At 42.1% G+C, this 21,651-nt stretch overlaps 1 protein-coding gene across 2 annotated transcripts in view; it reads right to left on the bottom strand.

Moving 5' to 3' along the window:
• Nucleotides 1–21,651, bottom strand: part of POSTN (periostin) — a 100,371-nt gene that overhangs the window by 55,262 nt on the left and 23,458 nt on the right. For both annotated transcript variants that reach the window (XM_083354461.1, XM_083354462.1), the window contains exons 8-9: nt 496–708; nt 191–325 (exon numbers count right to left, since the gene is read on the bottom strand). In XM_083354461.1, coding sequence (XP_083210587.1) covers nt 191–325; nt 496–708 — 348 coding nt within the window. The remainder of the gene's footprint in view (nt 1–190; nt 326–495; nt 709–21,651) is intronic.

The following is a 21,651-nucleotide window of genomic DNA, read 5'->3' as shown; positions in this document are numbered from 1 at the left end:
TTTATCACAATCCTCACTATGATGCCATAATATTAGTGGTGGATAATTATAATGTAAAAAGTGTAATGAAAGTAGAAAACAGTAGATAAAATTATTAAAAACTGACAGTTGTTTGCAAATCCTGACAAAAAACAAGACTGCGAATAGCTCCCTCTTTAATCCGTACATAACTTTAATATGGCCCACCTACCAGAAAAAGCCCCATTCAATGGAGCTAGCAGGGTATATTCTTCTTCTGGCCGTAGAGATGCAGCCAAGCCAAGCTGAGCCACCAAGTCCTTGAAGGTAGCTTGGTGGGGGCCAGCAAGTTCAATAACTTGTTTAGCTAAAATTGAAAACAAAATGGTTTGATTTGCTTCAAAATTCTTACTTCACAAATAAATATTTCATATAAAATTTAAGGAATTAGATATCAATTTTGGCTATAAATGACTTTCCTTAATTAGGTCAGCTGTTGAGACTGAATGAGACTGAATTTACTCCTGCTTCACTTACCAGAATCAGGAATAAGCACTTGATCTATGAGATGAATGACACCATTACTTGCCACAATGTCTTTTCGGTTCACCATTTTGACTCCATTGATTATCAAGCTTTCACCATCGCAGCCAATTTCAATTGTATTGCCTTCCAAGGTCTCAAAGACTGCCCCACCCATGATGGCCTCAGAACACTGAAGAGTATTTAAAATGTGGAACTTTATCAGAGCTGAATAGGGAAGAGAAAAAAAAGATCCATGCTCCAATGAAAAACAAGATATCATACTGAAGTACTGCAGTAATTTGACTGTCTTCCCCTCAATTCAATTCCATTAAAAACAGCCCTAAATTGAGCAGAGACAGTGGTTAAAAGTTATGCAATCAAATAGCAAACATGGTCATCTAAGTCCATCATCTAAACGCATTCATGATCTGAAGTTTCCCCCCTGTATTGGAAAGAAAAATCATTTGCAGATTTGTCTCTCATCAGTTGTTCTCTAAGATGGGAAAGTAGCTTATCCTATCCCCCCATTCCCTCCTATTTCCCAGAATGGGGATTACATCTGAAGGCTTTTTAGTGACATTGACACAGAGATTTATTGAACTGGATACCTTTTTGGTTATGGACAACTTGTCTCCCCAACAAATATGTCTAAATGAGAAAGGAACTAAGGAACTTATTTGAATAGGTAAGCCTATATCATTATTTTTTAAAGATTACTGTCAAGTTTCTGACGTATGGGCTTTTCAAGTGACTCTGAGGCATTGCTTACCTTAAAAGTCCTTTATTAGCCTAATACACCGGCAAATGCTTGCTCGAAAGAAGCTGGAATCTGAAATCTCCGCCCCTTGCACAATATATTAAAACACAATTCTCCACCTTTCTAATTTTGTCATTAATCATATTCTCCAATTAATTTAAAGAATCAGTTTCCCTTCCATTAGAAGACCGCCAAAGCCTTATCTTCTTTAGGGAGAAAAATGGCCTTGAAAAGTGCAATCCTACTCATTCCCCCTCCTAACCTTAAACTAAAACAATACACGTCTTAAAGCAATACACAAGTTTAACATATGAAACGGCTACTTCTTCATCTCTTGTCAAGCAATAACATTCGATGTTAGCAGTGTTGACAATTACTCCCATTCAAAAAAGTAATGGAACCAATCTGCAAAATCCACTGAACTAAAAAGTTTGACCTCACAAATAAAGTGTTGGTCACTCTGAGTAAGGAGATTTGATTCTCCATGCCATTTTTCTTTTTTCTTTAATAAATATGGGCAATTTCCATTGACCAGCTTTTCTTGAATCTGACAGAACATTAGACTTAATAGGTATATCTTGTTTCAAAGGAACAGGCAACACAAGAGAGGAGATGCTATAATTTTACATTAATATTAATATTAATTAAATGCTGTAATTTTACATTGCAAAAAAGATATTGAGACATTGGAAAAAGTGAAAAGAAGAACTAATATGATTAAGGACCTGGAGACTAAAATGTATGAAGAATGGTTGCAGGGGCTTCCGGTTTTGCACAATAGCGCAAGTAGCTGAGGGATTGTGGGGCTCCGCAAACTATGGCCCATTCTTTTCTGTTTGGGGACCCTAAATGGGCCTAAAGTTGCCCCAGAGAGGCGACAAAGAAGGAGGGAAGCCTAGCCATCTGTGGAGAGATAACAGTTGATCCAGTTATTCAGAGAAAGCCCTCCATAAACCAATGGGAGAAAGGCTAGCTTAAGCAGCTGAAGCCCAAAAGCACTACTTTAAGCTGATTGTAAACAACATGCTTGGAACTGGGTAAGAATATCGATTTGCTCTCTTCTACTTGATAGCTGATTTCCTGGAGAAAAATAACCCCAAGAAGTGAACAGGAGGAGGAGAAGGATTTTTACCCCACCCTCCTACAGACAGAAGTGGCAAATTAAACTTTTTATGGGGGATAGAAATATATTGAAATGAAATGAATATAAGACCTAAATCTGGATAAGTTTGAAATTGGTGGAATTTGTTAAGATTTTCTTTTTAAATTATGAAAACAGAAAAGCAATTGTTTATTTTGAAAACTGAAAAATGAACTGGTGCTGACATCTAGTGGTGGATGAAAATATACAATAGTAGTTGCTCAAATATAGGAACTGGCAAAGCCCAGGAAAGATAACTTGTTTCTGTGACCTTCAATATCTTGATAACAGAGAACAGCTGTGACAAAAAAAAGAAAACATTTTGGGCTACCTAGAAATTGAGAATTATAAACTTTAGAGAGATAGAAAATGACCTTTCTGGATTATAAATGCCTACTCAATTGTGACTCTAAAGCTGTTTGCAGAGAAAGAGAAACCCTGATTTTTGGCTAGCATGGAAAATCAGAGATCTGTAGAAAGAATATACCAAGAAAAAACAAGCATTTTCCAGGAGGAGATGTATGCTATGTTGCAACTAATTCAAAGAACAATGATATCAAACCACGAGGAAATTAAAAATAACTTTAAAAATATAAATGAATACATCTCCAACTTAACTTTAGGGAAAAAAACCTCTCAGAGAATAAAAAGAGTGAGCAGATAAAACAGACAACTGAACATAAACCAGAGGAAAGAGATTTAAAGATGGAACCTAACAATAGAAGGAAGTATGACTTAACCCAGGTGGAAAAAAAACTTGCAGGAAATATTGGACATGGAAAAGATAACTTATACTTTAAGATCACGAAATAAGTCTGAGGACAAGAAGAAAGATTTGACAAAATGGATTACAGAGCTGTTAGGAGAACTACGAAAACTTGAGAAACAAAAAATGATAAGAAAAATTAAGAGAGAAAGAAAGGAAAAGATTTTCAATGAATATGAAGGTGTGAAACCTTCCCAGAAAAACATCTTACTTGATTTGCCTTTTGTACCTACAACAACATCTACAAGACTATGGGAAGACTCTTTGATTCAGTGGAGCATATTGATCAGGAAAGATATTTGGCAAAAAAAGGGCTAAAGTGAAAATTAAGAAATTAGAAGATGGAATTTATCAGAGGGAATGTTTAAAAATTAAACATCTGAATATGGTTAAAGAAATAGAAAAATTTTGGATATAAATGAATTTTAGTTTAAGAGGAATGAGCCCCTCAAGTAACATAGTATTTTTTATTTCTTTTTCCTTTTCTGTTTTGTTTTTTGACATGAGAAATATAAAAATGTTTTATATAAAAATGGATTATATAAAGGAAATGTTTTAGATACCTAAGTGTAATTGATTTTGAGAAAACTTCATTGGATAAAAATGTTTTGAATAGATCTAAAAGATTAGATAATTGGATTTATTAAATGGAACATTTAAAGATTAAACATATATTTGAATATGGTTAAAAAGAAGAGAAAAATTATGGATATAAGAGGGGCCTGTATTTTAAGTAGTATACTATCTTCTTATTTCTTTTTCTTTTCTTCTTCTTCTTCTTCTTCTTCTTCTTCTTCTTCTTCTTCTTCTTCTTCTTCTTCTTCTTCTTCTTTCTTCTTCTTCTTCTTCTTCTTCTTCTTCTTCTTCTTCTTCTTCTTCTTCTTCTTCTTCTTCTTTTGCTTGTTTGATTTATTAAGATATGAGAAATATAAAAGTGTTGGGATAGCCTGTATGAGGAAAAAAGCTTAAATTACTTAAGTTTAATTAACTCTGAGAAAATCTCAACTGGTAAGAATGTTCTGAACATTGCAGGGAAAACAAATTCAAATAAGAAGGCAATCAAGATGATCAGTTAGAAAAGAAGCTTTATATTGATGTGGTTATTATTTGCAGAAATATTAGAAAAATGTCTATATTTAATTGTTATTTATCAAAATAATAGGAATTGTATTAATTTAAGTTTGGCAAAAGAGAATATTACTGAAAGAAGAGAAAATCAAGCAAAGCTACTATGTGGACTATAGAATTATAGAAACTAAGTGTTATTGATTGTTTTTTAAATATAAACCCAGACAACAGTGATTATGTTAAAAAAATCAAAATATATTTTAAAAAAGAATGGTTGAAGGAATTGGGTATGATTATGTTAAAAAATCAAAATATATTTTAAAAAAGAATGGTTGCAGGAATTGGGTATGGCTAGTCTAGAGAAAAGAAGCACTAGAGGTGACATGATAGCAGTATTCAAGTATTTGAGGGGCTGCCACAAAGAAGAAGGGGTCAAATTATTTTCCAAAGCACCAGAAGGCGAGACAAGAAACAATGGATGAAAACTAATCAAGGAGAGAAGCAACCTGGAATTTAGAAGGAAACTTCCTAACAATGAGGACAATTAACCAGTGGAACAGCTTGCCTTCAGAACTTGTAGGTGCTTCATCACTAGGGGTTTTTAAGAAAAGATTGGACAGCCAACTATCTGAAATATTATAGGGTTTCCTGCTTGAGCAGGGAGTTGGACTAGAAGACCTCCAAGATCCCTTCCAGCTCTAATCTGATTAATTGTCATGTCTAACTCTCTATGCACCTCTGCTTGCAACCAGACAACAGACAACAGGGAGGGGGGAGGGAAAGTATTAGAATGCATGGGAGACTTGGGAGGAAATTGAGGAATGCAAGTGAGCTGGCATAGCCTGGGACAGTCCCAACACCCCAAGGTCAAATGCTGTGAGAACTTCAAGGTGCTCAGATTGTTTTGAAAACAAAGTGAATGCAATTGATTGGTGGACAATGAACAGTGGGGAGATCCAGGGGAAAAGGGGGATTTTACCTATGCTGGTTTTCATGTGAAAACTTTAGAACTGCTATTTCTGCACCTATGTGGACTTATCAGTAAAGTTATACTCTTGGTAAAATAATGTCCCAGGAGTTTCTTTTGCTGCATTTACCAACATGATGGTTGACAGTAATATTATAGATCAGGAATGAACTTATCTGTATGAAGTTTTATTGTACTGATAAAATGTGTGGGTTACAACAAAGGGTAAGCTAAACAGAAAAAAATAACTGCTACAGACTATCCAACCAGTCAGAAGAGATAAATGAAGATTTATTAAAGCAAATAACTGAAACTCTAGAAAATGAAAATCATTTGAAATGAAAACCCTTTAGATGGGACATTACAACCACTCATCTGTTAGAAGACAACCAAACACTGAGCCATGACTAACAGAATGAAATTCAGTGTAGATAAAAGTAAGGTTTTACACTTAGGCAAGAAAAACCAACAGTACAGGTACAGACTAGATCAAACTTGACTCAATGCCAGCAACTTGGAGGGGGATTTTGGAATCCAAGTGGACAATCACTTAAATATGACCCAGTAGTGTGCAACAGCAGTCAAAAAGGCCAATGCTGTCCTAGGCTGCATTAACAGAGGGATAGCATCAATATCATGTGAAGTATTAGTATTGCTTTTCAAAGCTTTAGTATGGTTACACTTGGAATACTGCATTCAGTTTTGATAACCACTATATAAAAAAAGATAATGAGACTCTGGAAAGAGTGCAGAAAAGAGCAACAAAGATGATTAGGGGGCTGGAGAATAAGACATATGAAGAACGGTTGCAGGAATTGGGTATGCCTAGTCTAATGAAAAGAAGGATTAGGGGAAAGATGTTAGCAGTGTTCCAGTATTTGAGGGGCTGCCACAAAGATGAGGGAGACAAACTATTTTCCAAAGCACCTGAAGGTAAGACAAGGAGCAATGGATGTAAGCTAATCAAGGAGAGAAGCAACCTAGAACTAAGGAGAAATTTCCTAATGGTGAGAACATTCAACCAGTGGAACTATTTGCATTCAGACCTTGTAGCACCCCATCGCTGGAGGTTTTCAAAAAGAGACTGGACAGCTGCTTGTCTGAAATGGTATAGACTCTCCTGCTTGTACAGGGAATGAGACTAGATAACCTCCAAGGTCCCTTCCAATTCTATTATTCTATGTTCTATATTCTAAGATGTCAGATAAAGTCTTGATACATTAGTAATGATTCTACCTTTCAGAAATTTGGATTTTTTACTTGGAGTTGTTAGAAGATAGTGGGAACATTTTTTTTAAAAAAAGAGAAAACAGTAATTGCCATGTGAAACACCATAAATGCAAAGATGCAGCCAACTGGATTGCTAGAAAGTGATATTAAGGATGGTGCAATCTCAAAAAACCAGTGAAAACTAAAACTAGGAATCATCCAAAAGTGCCAATGTGGTTGAATAGGCAGCTCATGAAGGAACTAAATTATAGAAAGAAGGATTGACTAAAAAGAGAATCTTCAGAGCTTCAGTTTGGAAATGTAGAAATGAGGTAAGACGACAAAGATTAAAAGCAAGCTAAAGCTTAGCAAGATAGGCAAAATCAAGCAAGAAGGATTTCTTTTGTTATATCAGTAACACAAAGAAGACAGGATTTTTATTTTGGACTGCTTATTCCAAATGGAGAGGAAGCAGACATATTCAAGAGGAAGAGGTCAAGAGGAAGCAGACATATTCAGCTCCTGTTTTGTCTTTGTCTTTCAAAGCAGGTTTGGTATAATGGTTAGGGCAACAGGCTATAAACAGGGGGTCTGTGAGTTCTAGTACTGCCTTATACATGAAGCCAGTGGGTGTCCTCGGGTCAGTTCCTTTCTCCTAGCCTAAGGAAGGAGGCAATAACAAACCACTTCTAAAAATCATTGCCAAGAACACTGCAATGAGTTGTCCAGGCAATTGCCAGGATTCAAAAAAAAATTCAAATGGACAAATACTGAATTACTTACTTTACACTCACAAAAATGTGATTTTGTAGATTAGGAATTAATATAATAAGGAGTTACAAATTAGTAAGAATGAAGTAAAGCTAATCTAAACATTAACATTCACATTCCAAGCCATGATAGAATATACTTAGAATATTGAAAGAACTGGAAGAACTGGTAGGACCATTGTCAATTGTCTGGGAGGAGTCTGGAGAACTGGGGAAGTGCCACAGAAGATTAGAGAAGAGCAAAAGTCCTCCCGCTTTAAGAAAGAAAAAAGAGTAATTATTAACCAGTGAGACTTACATGATGAAAAACAACAACATTGCAATCTGGCAGGTTGGAAAACTGGTCAGTGAGCAACGAAATAGCCTTCAACAAAATGTCTTTCAACTGAAAGAGGAAATATATGGGACATGCATACCAGATGGAGGATTCGTGTTTTCAAAGCAATACATAAAAAAAGAACTTGAATGACAAATTAATCATAAGCAACTGTTGGAGCTAATGCAGTTTGAAAATACATTAGAAAAAACATTGAATCAAAGCTATGTGAAATCATTATTCCTCTATTCTGCACTGATGAGATCATACCTGGAGTACTGTGTACAATTCTGTGCACATTTCCAGAATGATTTTAGCCATCTTGTCAAGTTCAAAGGAGAATGACCAATGAATAGATGAATAAATAAAGGAATAAGGGAATAGACCTCAGGCTGAAGGAACCTGAATGTAAAATGTAGAAATTTAGATCTAGGAATACAAGATAGCTGTGTTCAGATCAACCATCCCATTTGGCACATTCAACAAAAGAAACTCCAACTCTTTAGATTAACCAGGAGTGTACCTTTATTGAAAAAAAATCCATCTAGGCACGACAGAAGCAAAGTCAGTTCTAGGATTTTTCCCACAAAAACCTACATAGGTAACTCCCCTTTTCACCTCTAGGCCACCCACAGTCCATAGTTCACCAACTGAGTTCAGATCTTTTGCTTTGGGAAAAGCTGTCTGCTTCAGTCAAAACATTCTTCATCACTTGGCCTTATTAGATAACGTCTCCCCAGCAACAGATGGTTCACTTGCATTCTATAGCCTTTCTCCCACCCTTAGTAATTCACCAGCCTCCTCCTGTCACTGTTTCACAAAGCTGCTATCATAGTTCCAATAGATGAGACCAGTAGAAATAAGAACTCTGAGGCAATTGCTTTCCTCAAAGAACACAAGAAATGGCTACATTTGCTTGACCTTGATTCCCACAAGAATGCATCTCCCCCCCCATTGCTGTGGCAACTGAAAAGCAAAGAAACATGGCTGAATTCAGAGCATTTGAAGGTTTGATAGTCAGATCCCCTAAAGAAGAGAGAAATCCTGTGAATAGAGAAGAATTTAGAATCAGAAATCAACTCCTAAGCTTATTCAGATGTTTATCATAAAATTTACATATTAATCTATCAACTTTTACATCAGCACTTTTCATCCAGGTGGCCTCTGACAATTGGTAACCTTTCCATTGCATAGATACTATAACTTTCCCTTATACAGCCTATAGTCAAGGATTCGTTTTATCTCAAAATGAGTCTCTCCCTCCACAACAAGTGGAGCAAGTGCCTGTTTGGGAGGAGGTCTCAATGTGGACTCTCTGTAGGGCTTCAATAGGCTGCAGTGGAACATAGGGTGAATTTTCCCTAGAAGAGGAGGAAGCTTTAATTCCACAATGACTGGATCTATGATCCACACTATGGGGAAAGGTCCAAGGAATTTTGGTCCTCATTTTTTACTAGGCAGTTTAAGTCTTAGATATTTAGTTGAAAGGTAAACTTTTTCACCCACATGAAATGATCTCTGAGGGGCCTCCTCTTGTCTGCCTGTTCTTTATAGACTTTTGAAGCTTTCGTTAAAGCTGCTTTTGTGTTGTTCTACACAGTTTTCCATGATGTCACCCACTGATCTAAAGTTTGAGAAACAGGAGGATCTTGAGGGAGCTCAGGCATAGGAATGAATTCTCTACCAGTAGAAATTTTAAAAGGAGTGAGTCCAGTGCTACTGTGTACTGTGTTATTATAAGCCACCTAAATGAAAGGGAAGAGGTCAGCCCAAGTGGTCTGTTGGTAGTCCACATAGCACCTAATATATTGCTCCACCATTGAGTTAGCCTTTTCAGCAGCTCCATTAGTAGATGGATGAAAAGCCAATGACAGTCCCTGCATGGATCCAATAAGTTTCAAAAAGTCTCTACAGAACCTGGCAGTGAATTGTACCCCCCCTATCTGATATAATCTGCTTCGGAGCTCCATGGAGTTGGTAGATATGCTTGAGAAACATTCTTGTCAATTTCTTTGCAGAGGGGAGACCGGTGCAGGCAATGAAATGAGCTTGTTTACAAAAAAGATCTATCACAGTTCATATTACTGTATTTCCCCTAGTTTCTGGCAATTCAACTATAAAATCCATGGCTATTTCTTCCCAGGGCTGGAAAGGGCCTACGACTTGCTGTAATAATCCAGAGGGGTTTCCTGGACGTTTTTTCATGGTTGCACAAGTCACACAGCTTTTCATATAATTTTCAAAGTCTTTTTTTAATCCTGGCCACCAAAACTGCTATCAAATCAAAAGTAAAGTTTTTAGATATCCAAAGTTTCCCGCTTGTTTGCTATCATGGTATTACAGAGGCTGAACTCTTGAGAGTCTCTGGTACAGTAGATACAGAGTTTCGACTGCTTCCAATCTAACCCATCCCGACAGTTCAGTATGATTTTATTTGTTAAGAACCATGGATCATTTCTCAACTCCTCCTTCAGTCTCTTTGTAATTGGGTTATCAGGTTTAGTTGATTTTGTGTGCGATGGGCCTGCTATTTTTATCTGAGAAACCAACTCTGATTGCAGAATAACAGAGTTCACAATCTCTTCTTGATGGGTTTGTAATAGGGCAATCTGGATAGGGTGTCAGCTAGGAAATTCTTTCCTCCCGGGATGTATTTTAACGTAAAATTGAAATGGTTAAAGTACTGCGCCCATCAGACTTGCTTACAGGATAATTTGCGAGGGGTTTTTAGTGCCTCTAAATTTTTGTGATCAGTCTACACTTCAAAAGGCAAGTCATTCCCTTCAAGAAAATGACATCAACTAAGCAGAGTCCATCTAACAGTGAAAGCCTTTTTTCCCCAGACTGCTCACCTTCGTTCAGTGTCCGTTGGAGGTATAAGTGCAGGGCTGTAAATTACCACTGTCATTCTTTTGCAAAAGAACAGCCCCCACAGCTACATCAATAGCGTCGGCTTGAATGGTAAATTGTTCCTCAGGACTGAGATGCTTGAGAATGGGTTCAGCTGCAAACAGTCTTTTTAAATTTTCAAAACAGTTTGGCATTCAATAGACAATGGGAGTGGTAGGCAGGGTCACGGTTTCCCACCCATTTTCCCCATTTTTAACAGCTCAGTCAGTGGCAAGGCAATTTCGGCAAAGGAGTGGATGAATTGCCGGTAGAAATTAGCAAACCCCAAAAAACTCTGGAGGTGCTTTAGAGTTCATGGGGGCTGCCACTCCAGTAGTGCTCTCACTTTAACTGGGTCCATTTCAATGCCTTCACTGGAGATCCTGTATCCTAAGTAATCCAGGCAGGTTTGATGGAATTCACATTTTGAGAGTTTTGTGTAAAGTTTGGCATTTAATAGCTTTTTTAGCACTTTGTGCACTAATTTAACATGCTCATCCATGGTCTCAGTGTAGATGAGGATGTTGTAAAGGTAAACCAAAACCCCCTTATACAGGTGATTATGCAGTACTTGATTTATCAGTTGCATGAATACCACAGGAGCTCCCTGCAGACCGAAAGGCATGACATTGAATTGGAAACTTCCTAAGGGGCTGTTAAAAGTGGTTTTCCATTCATCTCCTTCTTTGATTCTTATTCGGCAATACGCCTCTCTTGGGTCTAATTTGGTAAAAACTTTTCCTTTTGCCAAATGGGCTAATATGTCATTCATCAAGGGGAGGGGGTACATGTTCTCCACACTAATGCAATTTAACTCTTTATAATCAATGAACAGTCTCATCAACTCATCTTTCTTTTCCTTAAACAGCACTGTGGTGGCTACTCGGATTTTTGCTGGTTGGATAAATCCCCTTTCTAAGTTCTTATCAATGTATGATCTCAGTTCTTTCAGTTCTCGGGGGTGGTCACTGAATACATTTTCAGTTTGGGTAATTTTGCTCCCAGTAAAATCTCAGTGGCACAGTCCATAGTTCAGTGGGGTAGCAGAATGTCACACTCTGCCTTGCTGAATGCTTCTGCTATGTCCCTTGTTGTTGTTGTTGTTGTTGTTAGCTGCGAAGTCATGTCCAACCCATCGGGACCCCATGGACAATGTTCCTCCAGGCCTTCCTGTCCTTTACCATCTTCTGGAGTCCATTTAAGCTCACACCTACTGCTTCAGTGACTCCATCCAGCCACCTCATTCTCTGTCATCCCCTTCTTCTATTGCACTCAATCTTTCCCAGCATTAGGATCTTCTCCAGTGAGTCCTTCCTTCTAATTAGGTGGCCAAAGTATTTGACTTTCAACTTCAGGATCTGGTCTTCTGAAGAGCAGTCAGGATTGATCTCCTCTAGGACTGACTGGTTTGATCACCTTGCAGTCCAATTCAAGGCCTTGCAGCACCACAATTCAAAGGCCTCAATTCTGTGGCGCTCAGCCTTTCTTATGGTCCAACTTTCACTGCCATACATTGCAACTGGGAAGACCATAGCCTTGACTATTCGCACTTTACTTGACAGGGTGATGTCTCTGCTTTTTAGTGTGCTGTCTAGATTTGCCATGGCTTTCCTCCAAAGGAGCAAGCGTCTCTTAATTTCTTGGCTACAGTCCCCATCTGCAGTGATCTTGGAGCCCAGGGAAATAAAATCTGTCACTACCTCCAATTCTTCCCCATATATTTGCCAGGAATTGAGAGGGCCAGATGCCATGATCTTAGTTTTCTTAATGTTTAGTTTCAAGCCAACTTTTGCACTCTCCTTCTTCACCCGCAACAAGAGGCTCTTTAATTCTTCTTCACTTTCTGCCATTAGAGTGGTATCATCTGCATATCTTAGGTTGTTAATATTTCTCCCGGCAATCTTAATTCCAACTTTTGATTCATCTAGCCTTTCTCATGATGTGTTCTGCATATAAGTTAAATAGGCAGGGTGACAGTATACAGCCTTGCCGGACTCCTTTCCCAATTTTGAACCAATTGGTGGCTCCGTGACCAGTTCTCACTGTTGCTTCTTGACCCACATATAGGTTTCTCAAGAGACAAATAAGATGGTCTGGTATTCCCATCTCTTTAAGAACTTGCCACAGTTTGTTGTGATCCACACAATCAAAGGCTTTAGCATAGTCAATGAAGCAGAAGTAAATGTTTTTCTGGAACTTTCTAGCTTTCTCCATGATCCAGTGTATGTTGGCAATTTGATCTCTAGTTCCTCTGCCTCTTCGAAATCCTGCCTGTACTTCTGGTAGTTCTCCATCCACATACTGCTGGAGTCTAGCTTGTAGGATTTTAAGCATAACTTTACTAGCATGTGAAATGAGTGTAATGGTGCGACAGTTTGAACCTTCTTTGGCACTGCCTTTCTTTGGAATTGGAACGTAAACTGATCTTTTCCAATCCTGTGGCCACTGTTGAGTTTTCCAAATTTGCTGGCAAATTGAGTGTAGCACTTTTACTGCATCATCTTTTATTTGTTTGTTTGTTTGTTTGTTTGTTTGTTTGTTTGTCTGTTTGTTTGTTTTTGGGACTTATATGCCGCCCTGTCTCCCGAAGGACTCAGGGCGGCTAACAACAATAAAATACAGCAATACAAAAGTTAAAAAGAATTAAATTAACATCCCCAATAAAATAAATTAAAATTAAAATTAAAAATTAAAAAACATTTTAAAATCCCTGTCATCAGTCCAGGTCAGCCTGATGGAAAAGGAATGTTGTAAGGCCGCGGCGAAAGGACCGAAGATCCGGGGCCATCTGGAGCTCAAGTGGAAGTTGGTTCCATAGGGCTGGTGCTCCCACAGAGAAGGCCCTCCCCCTGGGGGTCACCAGCCGACATTGTCTAGCCGACGGCACCCTGAGGAGGCCCTCTCTGTGTGAGCGTACTGGGCGATGGGAGGTCGTTACCAGCAGCAGACGGTCCTGCAAATATCCCGGGCCTAGGCCATGCAGGGCTTTAAAGGTAAGTACCAGCACCTTAAATCTCACCCAGAGGACAACCGGTAACCAATGCAGCTCATGCAGGAGAGGTGTAATATGGGAGTATCGGGATGCTCCCATCACTACCCGCGTGGCCGCATTCTGCACCAGCTGGAGCCTCCGGGTGGTCTTCAAGGGCAGCCCCATGTAGAGAGCATTGCAGTAATCTATACGGGAGGTAACAAGTGCGTGAGTGACTGTACGTAGGGCATCTTGGTCCAGATAGGGGCACAACTGGCACACCAGGTGAACCTGGGCAAATGCCCCCCTGGCCACGACTCCTATATGATCTTCAAAACTGAGTCGTGAATCCAGGAGGATGCCTAAATTGCATGCCCTATCAATGGGAGGTAACACCTCTCCTCCCATAACCAAAGATGGAACCTCTTGGACTAAACGAGATGCCGGTACGTAAAGCCACTCAGTCTTGGCCAGGTTGAGCTGGAGCCTGTTCTTCCCCATCCAAATCCCCATCCAAATCTTTAAGATTTTGAATAGCTCAACTGGAATACTGTCACCTCCACTAGCTTTGTTGTTGCTCAGATTTCCTAAGGCCCACTTCACTTCACATTCTAGGATGTCTGGCTCGAGGTCAGTGACCACCTCATTGTGATTATCAGGGACGTTAAGCTCATTCTTGTATAGTTCTTCTGTGTAATTTTGCCACCTCTTCTTAATTTCTTCTGTCTCTGTTAGGTCCCTGCGATTTTTGTCCTTTATCATGCCCATCTTTGCATGAAACATTCCCTTCATCTCTCCAATTTTCTTGAAGAGATCTCTGGTCCTCCCTATTCTATTGTTTTCTTCTATTACTTTGTACTGTTCATTTAAGAAGGCATTCTTATCTCTTCTAGCTATTCTCTGGAATTCTGCATTCAATTCGGCATTATCTTTCTTTTTCTCCCTTGCCTTTCGCTTCCCTCCTGTCCTCAGCTATTTGCAAAGCTTCCTCAGACAGCCATTTTGCTTTCTTGCATTTCTTTTTCTTTTGTATGGTTTTAGTTGCTACCTCTTGTACAATGTTGCGAACCTCCGTCCATAGTTCTTCAGGCACTCTGTCTATCAGATCTAATTCCTTAAATCTATTTGTCACCTCTACTGTATATTCAACAGGGATATGATTTAATTCATACCTGAGTGGCCTAGTGCTTTCCCCTACTTTCTTCAGTTTAAGCCTAAGCTTTGCAACAAGAAGCTCATGGTCTGAGCCACAGACAGCTCCTGGTCTTGTTTTTACTGACTGTATAGAGCTTCTCCATCTTTGGCTGCAGAGCACATAGTCAATCTGATTTCTGTGTTGACTGTCTGGTGACGTCCATGTGTAGCGGCATCTCTTGGGTTGTTGGAAAAGAGTGTTTGCTTTCACCATTGTATTCTCTTGACAAAATTCTATCAGCCTGTGCCCTGCTTCATTTTGTACTCCAAGGCCAAACTTGCCTGTTATTCCGGTTATCTTCTGGCTTCCTATTTAGCATTCCAATCCCCCATGATAATAAGGACATCATTTTTTGGTGTTAGTTCTATAAGGTGCTGTAGGGCTTCATAGAACTGGTCAATTTCATCCTCTTCAGCACCGGTGGTTGGGGCATAGACTTGGACTACTGTGATATTGAATGGTTTGCCTTGGATTCGAACTGAGATCATGCTGTCATTTTGGGGATTTTATCCCAGTATTGCGTTTCCTACTCTTTTATTGACTATGAAGGCTACTCCATTTCTTCTGAGGGATTCTTGCTCACAGTAGTATACCTGATGGTCATCTGAATTAAATTCACCCATTCCTGTCCATTTTAGTTCACTGATTCCTAAAATGTTGATGTTCAGTCTTGTCATCTCTTGTTTGACCACGTCCAGCTTGCCTTGATTCATGGATCTTACATTCCTGGTTCCTATGGAGAAAAAATCTTTTTCTCCATAGTCCCTATATTCACTCTATAAGTCCCTCCATAAGTCCCTATATTCACTCTATATTCAAGGTTTCCAAGTACTGCACCTGGCTTTCAACTGGGCTACTGATAGGGGTAGGAGATGACAGTCCAGTTGCTAACCTTAAAGTTCATTTTCCCACCAAATCATGGGGTGCCATTTATCAAGCCAGGCCAACTCCAGAATCACTGCTTCAGTCATTTTTGGGATCCCCACAAAGCAGATTAACTCCCAATGCTCCCCAATTTCTAGATGTACTAGTTCAGTTAGGTGAGTTGCCAGGGCTCCCCCTATGAGAGATCCATCAGCCTCTTCAAATCTCATAGGTGTGGGTAGCAATTTCGCTCTAATATGTAGTTTTAGTATGGTAGGTAAGTTGATTAAGCATCAGGTGCATTCCGAATCTACTAAAATGTTCAGGTCCAATTGAGCCCCTTATTTAGGCACTACTATTTTGCTGGGAAAGGCAAAAGGTGGGACAGGCTGACTCACCATCAAGTCATCTTCCCCACTGTCATCACTGTCATAAGGATCTGAGGCATGCAGGCTTTCAACTGGCTCCTTTTGCTTCTCTTGGGGACAACTAGCCCCTGGCTGGCCCAATTCAACTTCTCTCACATCAGCCAAGATTGTCTCTTTGGTTTTGCTGGAGCTGCGGTCACACCTTTCAGTGGTGGGAAAGGGTCTGGGCACTCTGCAGTTCAATGTCCACATTGTCCACACCTGAAGCACTTAATTTGGGATCCACAGAGGCTCAAAAGGACCCATGAGTCATAGCAGGTAGAGGCCACTGAGATAGTTGATGCCTCACAGGGTCTCATTTGGGTTGAGGTCCTAAAGTAGCAGGGTTGTGATATCGTGTCAGCTCGATATCCATATTTGTAGCTAAGCGGTACTATTCATGGAATTGATTAGGATTGCATCTGCAGATTCATTTCTGGAATAGGTTGTGATCCAAACCCGCTTTGAAATAGTGGATCAATGATTGCTCAGGCCACTGCCTGATCTTCCCTGGCAACCTTCAAAATTCTCTCACATATTCTCTTGCTGGCCGACCCCTCTGCTTCACATCATGTAGGTCTTTTTCCACTTGTACCACTTGGGATTCATCCTCACATCTAGCCCTCAGCTCATGCGTGAACAGATTGAAGTCCCATAATTCGGGCACTTGCCCCTCCTGTAGACCAGCCTCTCACTCTGCAACCTCTCCTTCCAGGTTGGCATCCACAGCATCAATCATCTCGCTTTGTCCAAATAGGCTCATTCATAACGATTAATGTGAGACCGCACCTAGTTTAGAAAGATGGTCACCTTCTCAGAGTCCCCATTAAAAGTGGGCTTAAGAGAAGGTGGGTCGGCTGGGTGGCAATCCCATAGAGCTTGCATTAAGCCAGGGAACTGTGGTTGGGGCATTTGCAATCCCATTTGGAAAACCCCTGATGGAGGTCTTGGGCTGACAGAACACCAACAGCAATCAGGTCTGGCACAACATCGATAAGGGTCGGGTTCCACTGGGTGCTGGTGGTGATATGGGCTGGCAGGATTCCAATGGCAATCGGGACTAGCATAGCACTGATAGTGCTCTGGGCTTGCAGGGCATCAGTAGCAATTAGAGCTAGGAGACAGACGGCACCGATCTGCATTGCCCGGGACTAGTGGATCATCTGTAGTATTCAGGACTAACCTGTTGTTGGAGGGTTCAGGAGTGGGGAGACTGCCCACTCGATCACCATGAATCTAGGATTTTGTCAGGGCAGCTGCAGCTCATGCGGCCAATTGCCCTCTCACCTACTTGTAAATATCTGGCGAATGGCATGTCTCCTTCGCCCATCTCCAGCCAATTGAACTTCTCCCTTAGGCACTCCACTGAGTGGCTGTGGATGGCTGTCAGATACTTCCACTCACCGGATTCGTCCCAGACTGCTGGCCATTTTGCCTTCATTGGTACAGGTGAAGGGAAACCTTGCAATGAAATCAATGGGAATTCAACCTCTGCAGCCCTCAGCATGTTCTTTAGTGGCAGTGCAATGCCAGACCCGCCACGTCCGCCCGAGGATGATGGCTTCCTCCTCCTGAGACAGCTTCTCCACTGAGACTTCATGGGACTTTGGTCTCACTCCAGCTGCCAGGACCACACTCTTCACAAAAGTAGCAGCCTGCATTCCATCTGCTGCAGGATTGATTCCCAGGCTCAGGATTGATACCCCTTTCTTTTCCATCTCTGCATCTTCCCTGAGTCTTTGTCATCCTCCCAAGGTTTGGGTAGGTGAGTGGGGCTCAGGACCCAGTGGATAAATGAATTTTGGAGTCTTGATTTACTGTCATGGTTCCAATAGATGAAACCAGTAGAAATAAGAACTCTGAGGCAATTGCTTTCCTCAAAGAACACTTTTAATGGCTACATAATATCAGCATGAACAAAGGTAAAACCAAGACTGAAAGTTACCCCCCCCAAAAAAGGTTACAAAGTAAAAGTTGAACTCCCCACCCTTTAGTGTGTCATAAACCACAATCTCCAATTACCACCTTTGGAGGGCTTCCTAACGGTAGCTCCAGCCAGCCAAACATTTAGACTGCTTGACCTTGGTTCCCACAAGTAAGTTATTGTTTTGACTAAACTAAAAGAATGCATATCCCCCCCCTATTGCTGTGGCAAACAAAAAGCAAAGAATCATGGCGGAATTCAGAGCATTTGAAGGTTTGACAGCTGTGAGCGAAAGCAGGTACAAGCAACTATGGAGTTGTTGTAAGTTTGTCAATAAAGGGAAGCTACAATGAACATGGTCAGGAATTCCCAAAGGTGCTTTTTTCAGGAGGCAACTGGATTTTCTTGTGTTTCTTCTGAAGACATTTCACTTCTCATCCAAGAAGCTTTGTGTTTTTTAATTTGAGATTCTGACAGCACAGACTCATCCCCAATAGCCTGTGCCTGTTTTCAACAGTGAAGGGACACAGTGCAAAAAACATCCTGCAGCCAAGAAGGCTCCGCACACATTTGCACTTCTCAAGTTACCCTGAGGTCACAGGTAAACCTCAAAAATGGTTTCAATGACTCTCTAAAGGAATGCAAATGGCCATCTGTCTGCAAGCAATATAAATCCTTCCACTCCCCACCATCTAGTCAGAGCTGAAGGAGCTTTTTGGTGAGAAGCAAAAAATCTCCAGAGTCACAGGATTTGGCAAGCTGAATGTGGACCTGTTTAGTCCACTTAATCTATCTAAACTAGACTGTCCTGCCAACTACACCTGGGTGCTCTGATTTTATGGCTCCTTTATCATGATGGGGCATGCTGGACTCGAAGCTGTTGGTGCTCAGCCAGCTGATTTTGGTTACACTTATCACCCAACCCTCTCCTGATACGGAAAACAATATGTGCAGCCGGAAGACCTTTCCATTTTATTATTCAACTGACTACTCTGCCTTTGACCAATAGCTGCTCAATCCCTCTGTCTGCCATTCCCCCAAAGGACTCAGAAAGACCCGGGTATAAAGTCACTGTGAGAGAGTGGCTTAGACTTTCCATCGGCTACCCCCCTAGAGGTGAGAGACCTATGGGGGTATGCCTTACCCTGGGCGTATATTCCAAGCCGCTTACCGGATCAGGCCTATAACTGTCGTGAGAGGACGGTGGCTGACCTGCTCCGGAGATTTAACCAGTTTGAGTAGCAGTGGAGCTGGTTTGATGGTCTGGATTTCTGCCCACTTTCTGACTTTAAATCCTCCTGATCAAACATGGAATCACCTATTGCTGGACCTTATGAACAATTATGGCTCGCCTTTGCTATACTAACACAGCCTTATTCGCTCTCAGGGGTACCTCCTCTTCCTGAGTGTGACCCGCCTCTTTCTCTAATTCTCCTCTTGATGACGGACCCAATCATTGGGACCCCGAGAGATGGTTGGGCAGGGACAGGGACCTCCGATATAAATCCAATAAGAGATCCCTGGTTTATTTTTTAGCTAATTTTTTTGTGGGGTTAGGGAGAGGAGAGGGATTACAGGTTCGGTTGGATACTGGGGGGTGTCCACCAACCGCTATTCAGGCCAGGCCTGAGATAGATCACGCTGAGATGGAGCTTGGACTAGCTACCCCCGGGGCCCCGAAGCGGAGTGTGGGATTACCTATTCCCACGACGGTAGGGAATGGCAGTAGGTGTACGAACAGAGGGCCGCATCAACATCTGGGAGTGCGTCCCCGCTATCTTCAAGCGGTGATGCGCTCCGACCGTCTGGTTTCGGCCCATGGTTCCAGGAGCGAAGATAAACAACCACCTGAGCTCAGGCTTGTATATCTTAATGCCAGATCTGTAGTCAATAAAGCTCCTCTCATCCGAGATTTGGTTGAGGGAGAATATGCGGATCTGGCTTGCATTACGGAGACCTGGTTAGGACCAGAGGGTGGTGTCCCTTTGGTGGATCTTTGCCCACCAGGTTTCTGGGTGCTACACAGGCCTCAGGCTCAGGGAAGAGGCGGGGGAGTGGCGGTAGCGGTGAGAGAGAACCTATATCCGCGGGAGGCCACTGTTGTCCAAATAGCCGGGTGTGAGTCTCTCCTCCTAAGATGTGGCCCTAAGGCTCAGTTGGGCTTGCTGCTAGTGTACCTTTCACCTAGTCGCGTAGCGGCAGCACTGCCCGAGCTTCTTGTCATCCACTCGGGACTGGTGGTTGAGTTCCCCAAAATTATGATCTTGGGTGACTTCAACCTACCATCCCTGGGGGGATCATCTGAGTTGGCTCAGGAGTTCATGGCTTCCATGACGGCCATGGACCTGACGCAGGTAATCCAGGGCCCGACCCATGTAGGAGGTCACATGCTCGATTTGATTTTCCTATCTGGACAGTGGTTAGATGATCTGAGTGGGGGTTCCCCAATTGTTACACCCCTGTCATGGACAGATCATCATCTCCTGTGGCTGACCTTCTGCTTTGCCACTCCCCGTTGTGGGGTTACTGAACCAATGAAATGGTACCACCCCAGACGGCTAATGGACCCTGGGCGGTTCCAAACAGTGCTTGGGCCCCCACCTGCCTCCTTTGCTCATAGCTCGGCCGATGCCATGGTGGAAGCCTGGGAAAAGGCAGCCACAGAAGCACTCGACCAAGTTGTACCCATGTGGCCCCTGACCCGGTGCAGATCCCAGTGGGCTCCATGGTTTTCTACGGAGCTCCGGGAGATGAAACGTCGGAGACGGGGCCTAGAGAGCTGTTGGAGATCCAGCCGATCCGAATCCGGCCGATCGCAACTAAGGTCCTTTACGAGGTCTTATCTTGCGACGTTGAGGAGGGCAAGGTCTAATTACTTTGCTACCCTTATTGCGTCCGCAGATAATCGCCCGACCGCCCTGTTTAGGGTGACCCACTCCCTCCTTAATCAAGAGGTGGATCCCTTACAGGGTCGTGCCGAGGAATTTAGCCAACATCTGCTGGACAAAATCGCTCGGATTCGGACCGGTCTGGATTCTGACTGGGCAGAATCTGACGATGAGAACATGGACAGTCTTGTTGATGTTATCTGGGAAGAGTTCGATCCTGTGACTCTGGACGAGGTAGACAAGATCATGAGGAAGCTGAGCTCCACTACATCCTTATTGGACCCGTGCCCCTCCTTGCTGGTTTATGCAGCTCGGGATGGGACACGAGGCTGGATCCATGCAGTGATAACTGCTTCATTGAAAGAGGACAGTTTCCCTGCAGCCTTGAAAGAAGCGGTGGTGAGACCCCTCCTCAAAAAGCCTTCCCTGGACCCAGCTGTTTTAAACAACTTTCGCCCGGTCTCCAACCTTCGCTTTCTTGCGAAGGTTGTTGAGAGGGTAGTGGCACATCAGCTTCCTCTGTTCCTTGAAGATACTGATTATCTAGACCCGTACCAATCGGGTTTCAGGCCCGGACACATCACGGAGACAGCATTGGTCGCTCTGATGAATGATCTCTGGCGAGCTCGGGACAGGGGTTGTTCCTCTGTCCTGGTACTATTAGACCTCTCAGCGGCTTTTGATACCATCGACCATGGTATCTTACTGCGGCATCTCAGGAGATTGGGAGTGGGAGGCACTGTTCTTCAGTGGTTCTCCTCCTACCTTCTGGAACGTTCACAGTCGGTGTTAGTGGGTAGACAGAGATCAACCCCGAGACCTCTCATTTATGGAGTTCCTCAGGGGTCGGTCCTCTCACATCTCCTATTTAACATCTATATGAAGCCGCTGGGTGAGATCATCTGTGGTTTTGGAGTGGGATATCATCAGTATGCCAATGATACCCAGCTTTTCATCTCGACCCCAAACCACCCCAGTGATGCCCTCGACGTGATGTCCCGTTGCCTGGAAGCGGTCCGGGTCTGGATGGGGAGGA

Source organism: Vipera ursinii (genome assembly GCF_947247035.1).
Source record: "Vipera ursinii genome assembly, chromosome: 2".
Classification (NCBI taxonomy): domain Eukaryota; kingdom Metazoa; phylum Chordata; class Lepidosauria; order Squamata; family Viperidae; genus Vipera; species Vipera ursinii.
The sequence above is the reverse complement of the archived record's forward strand: the minus strand, read 5'-3'. Positions and strand labels throughout refer to the sequence as shown.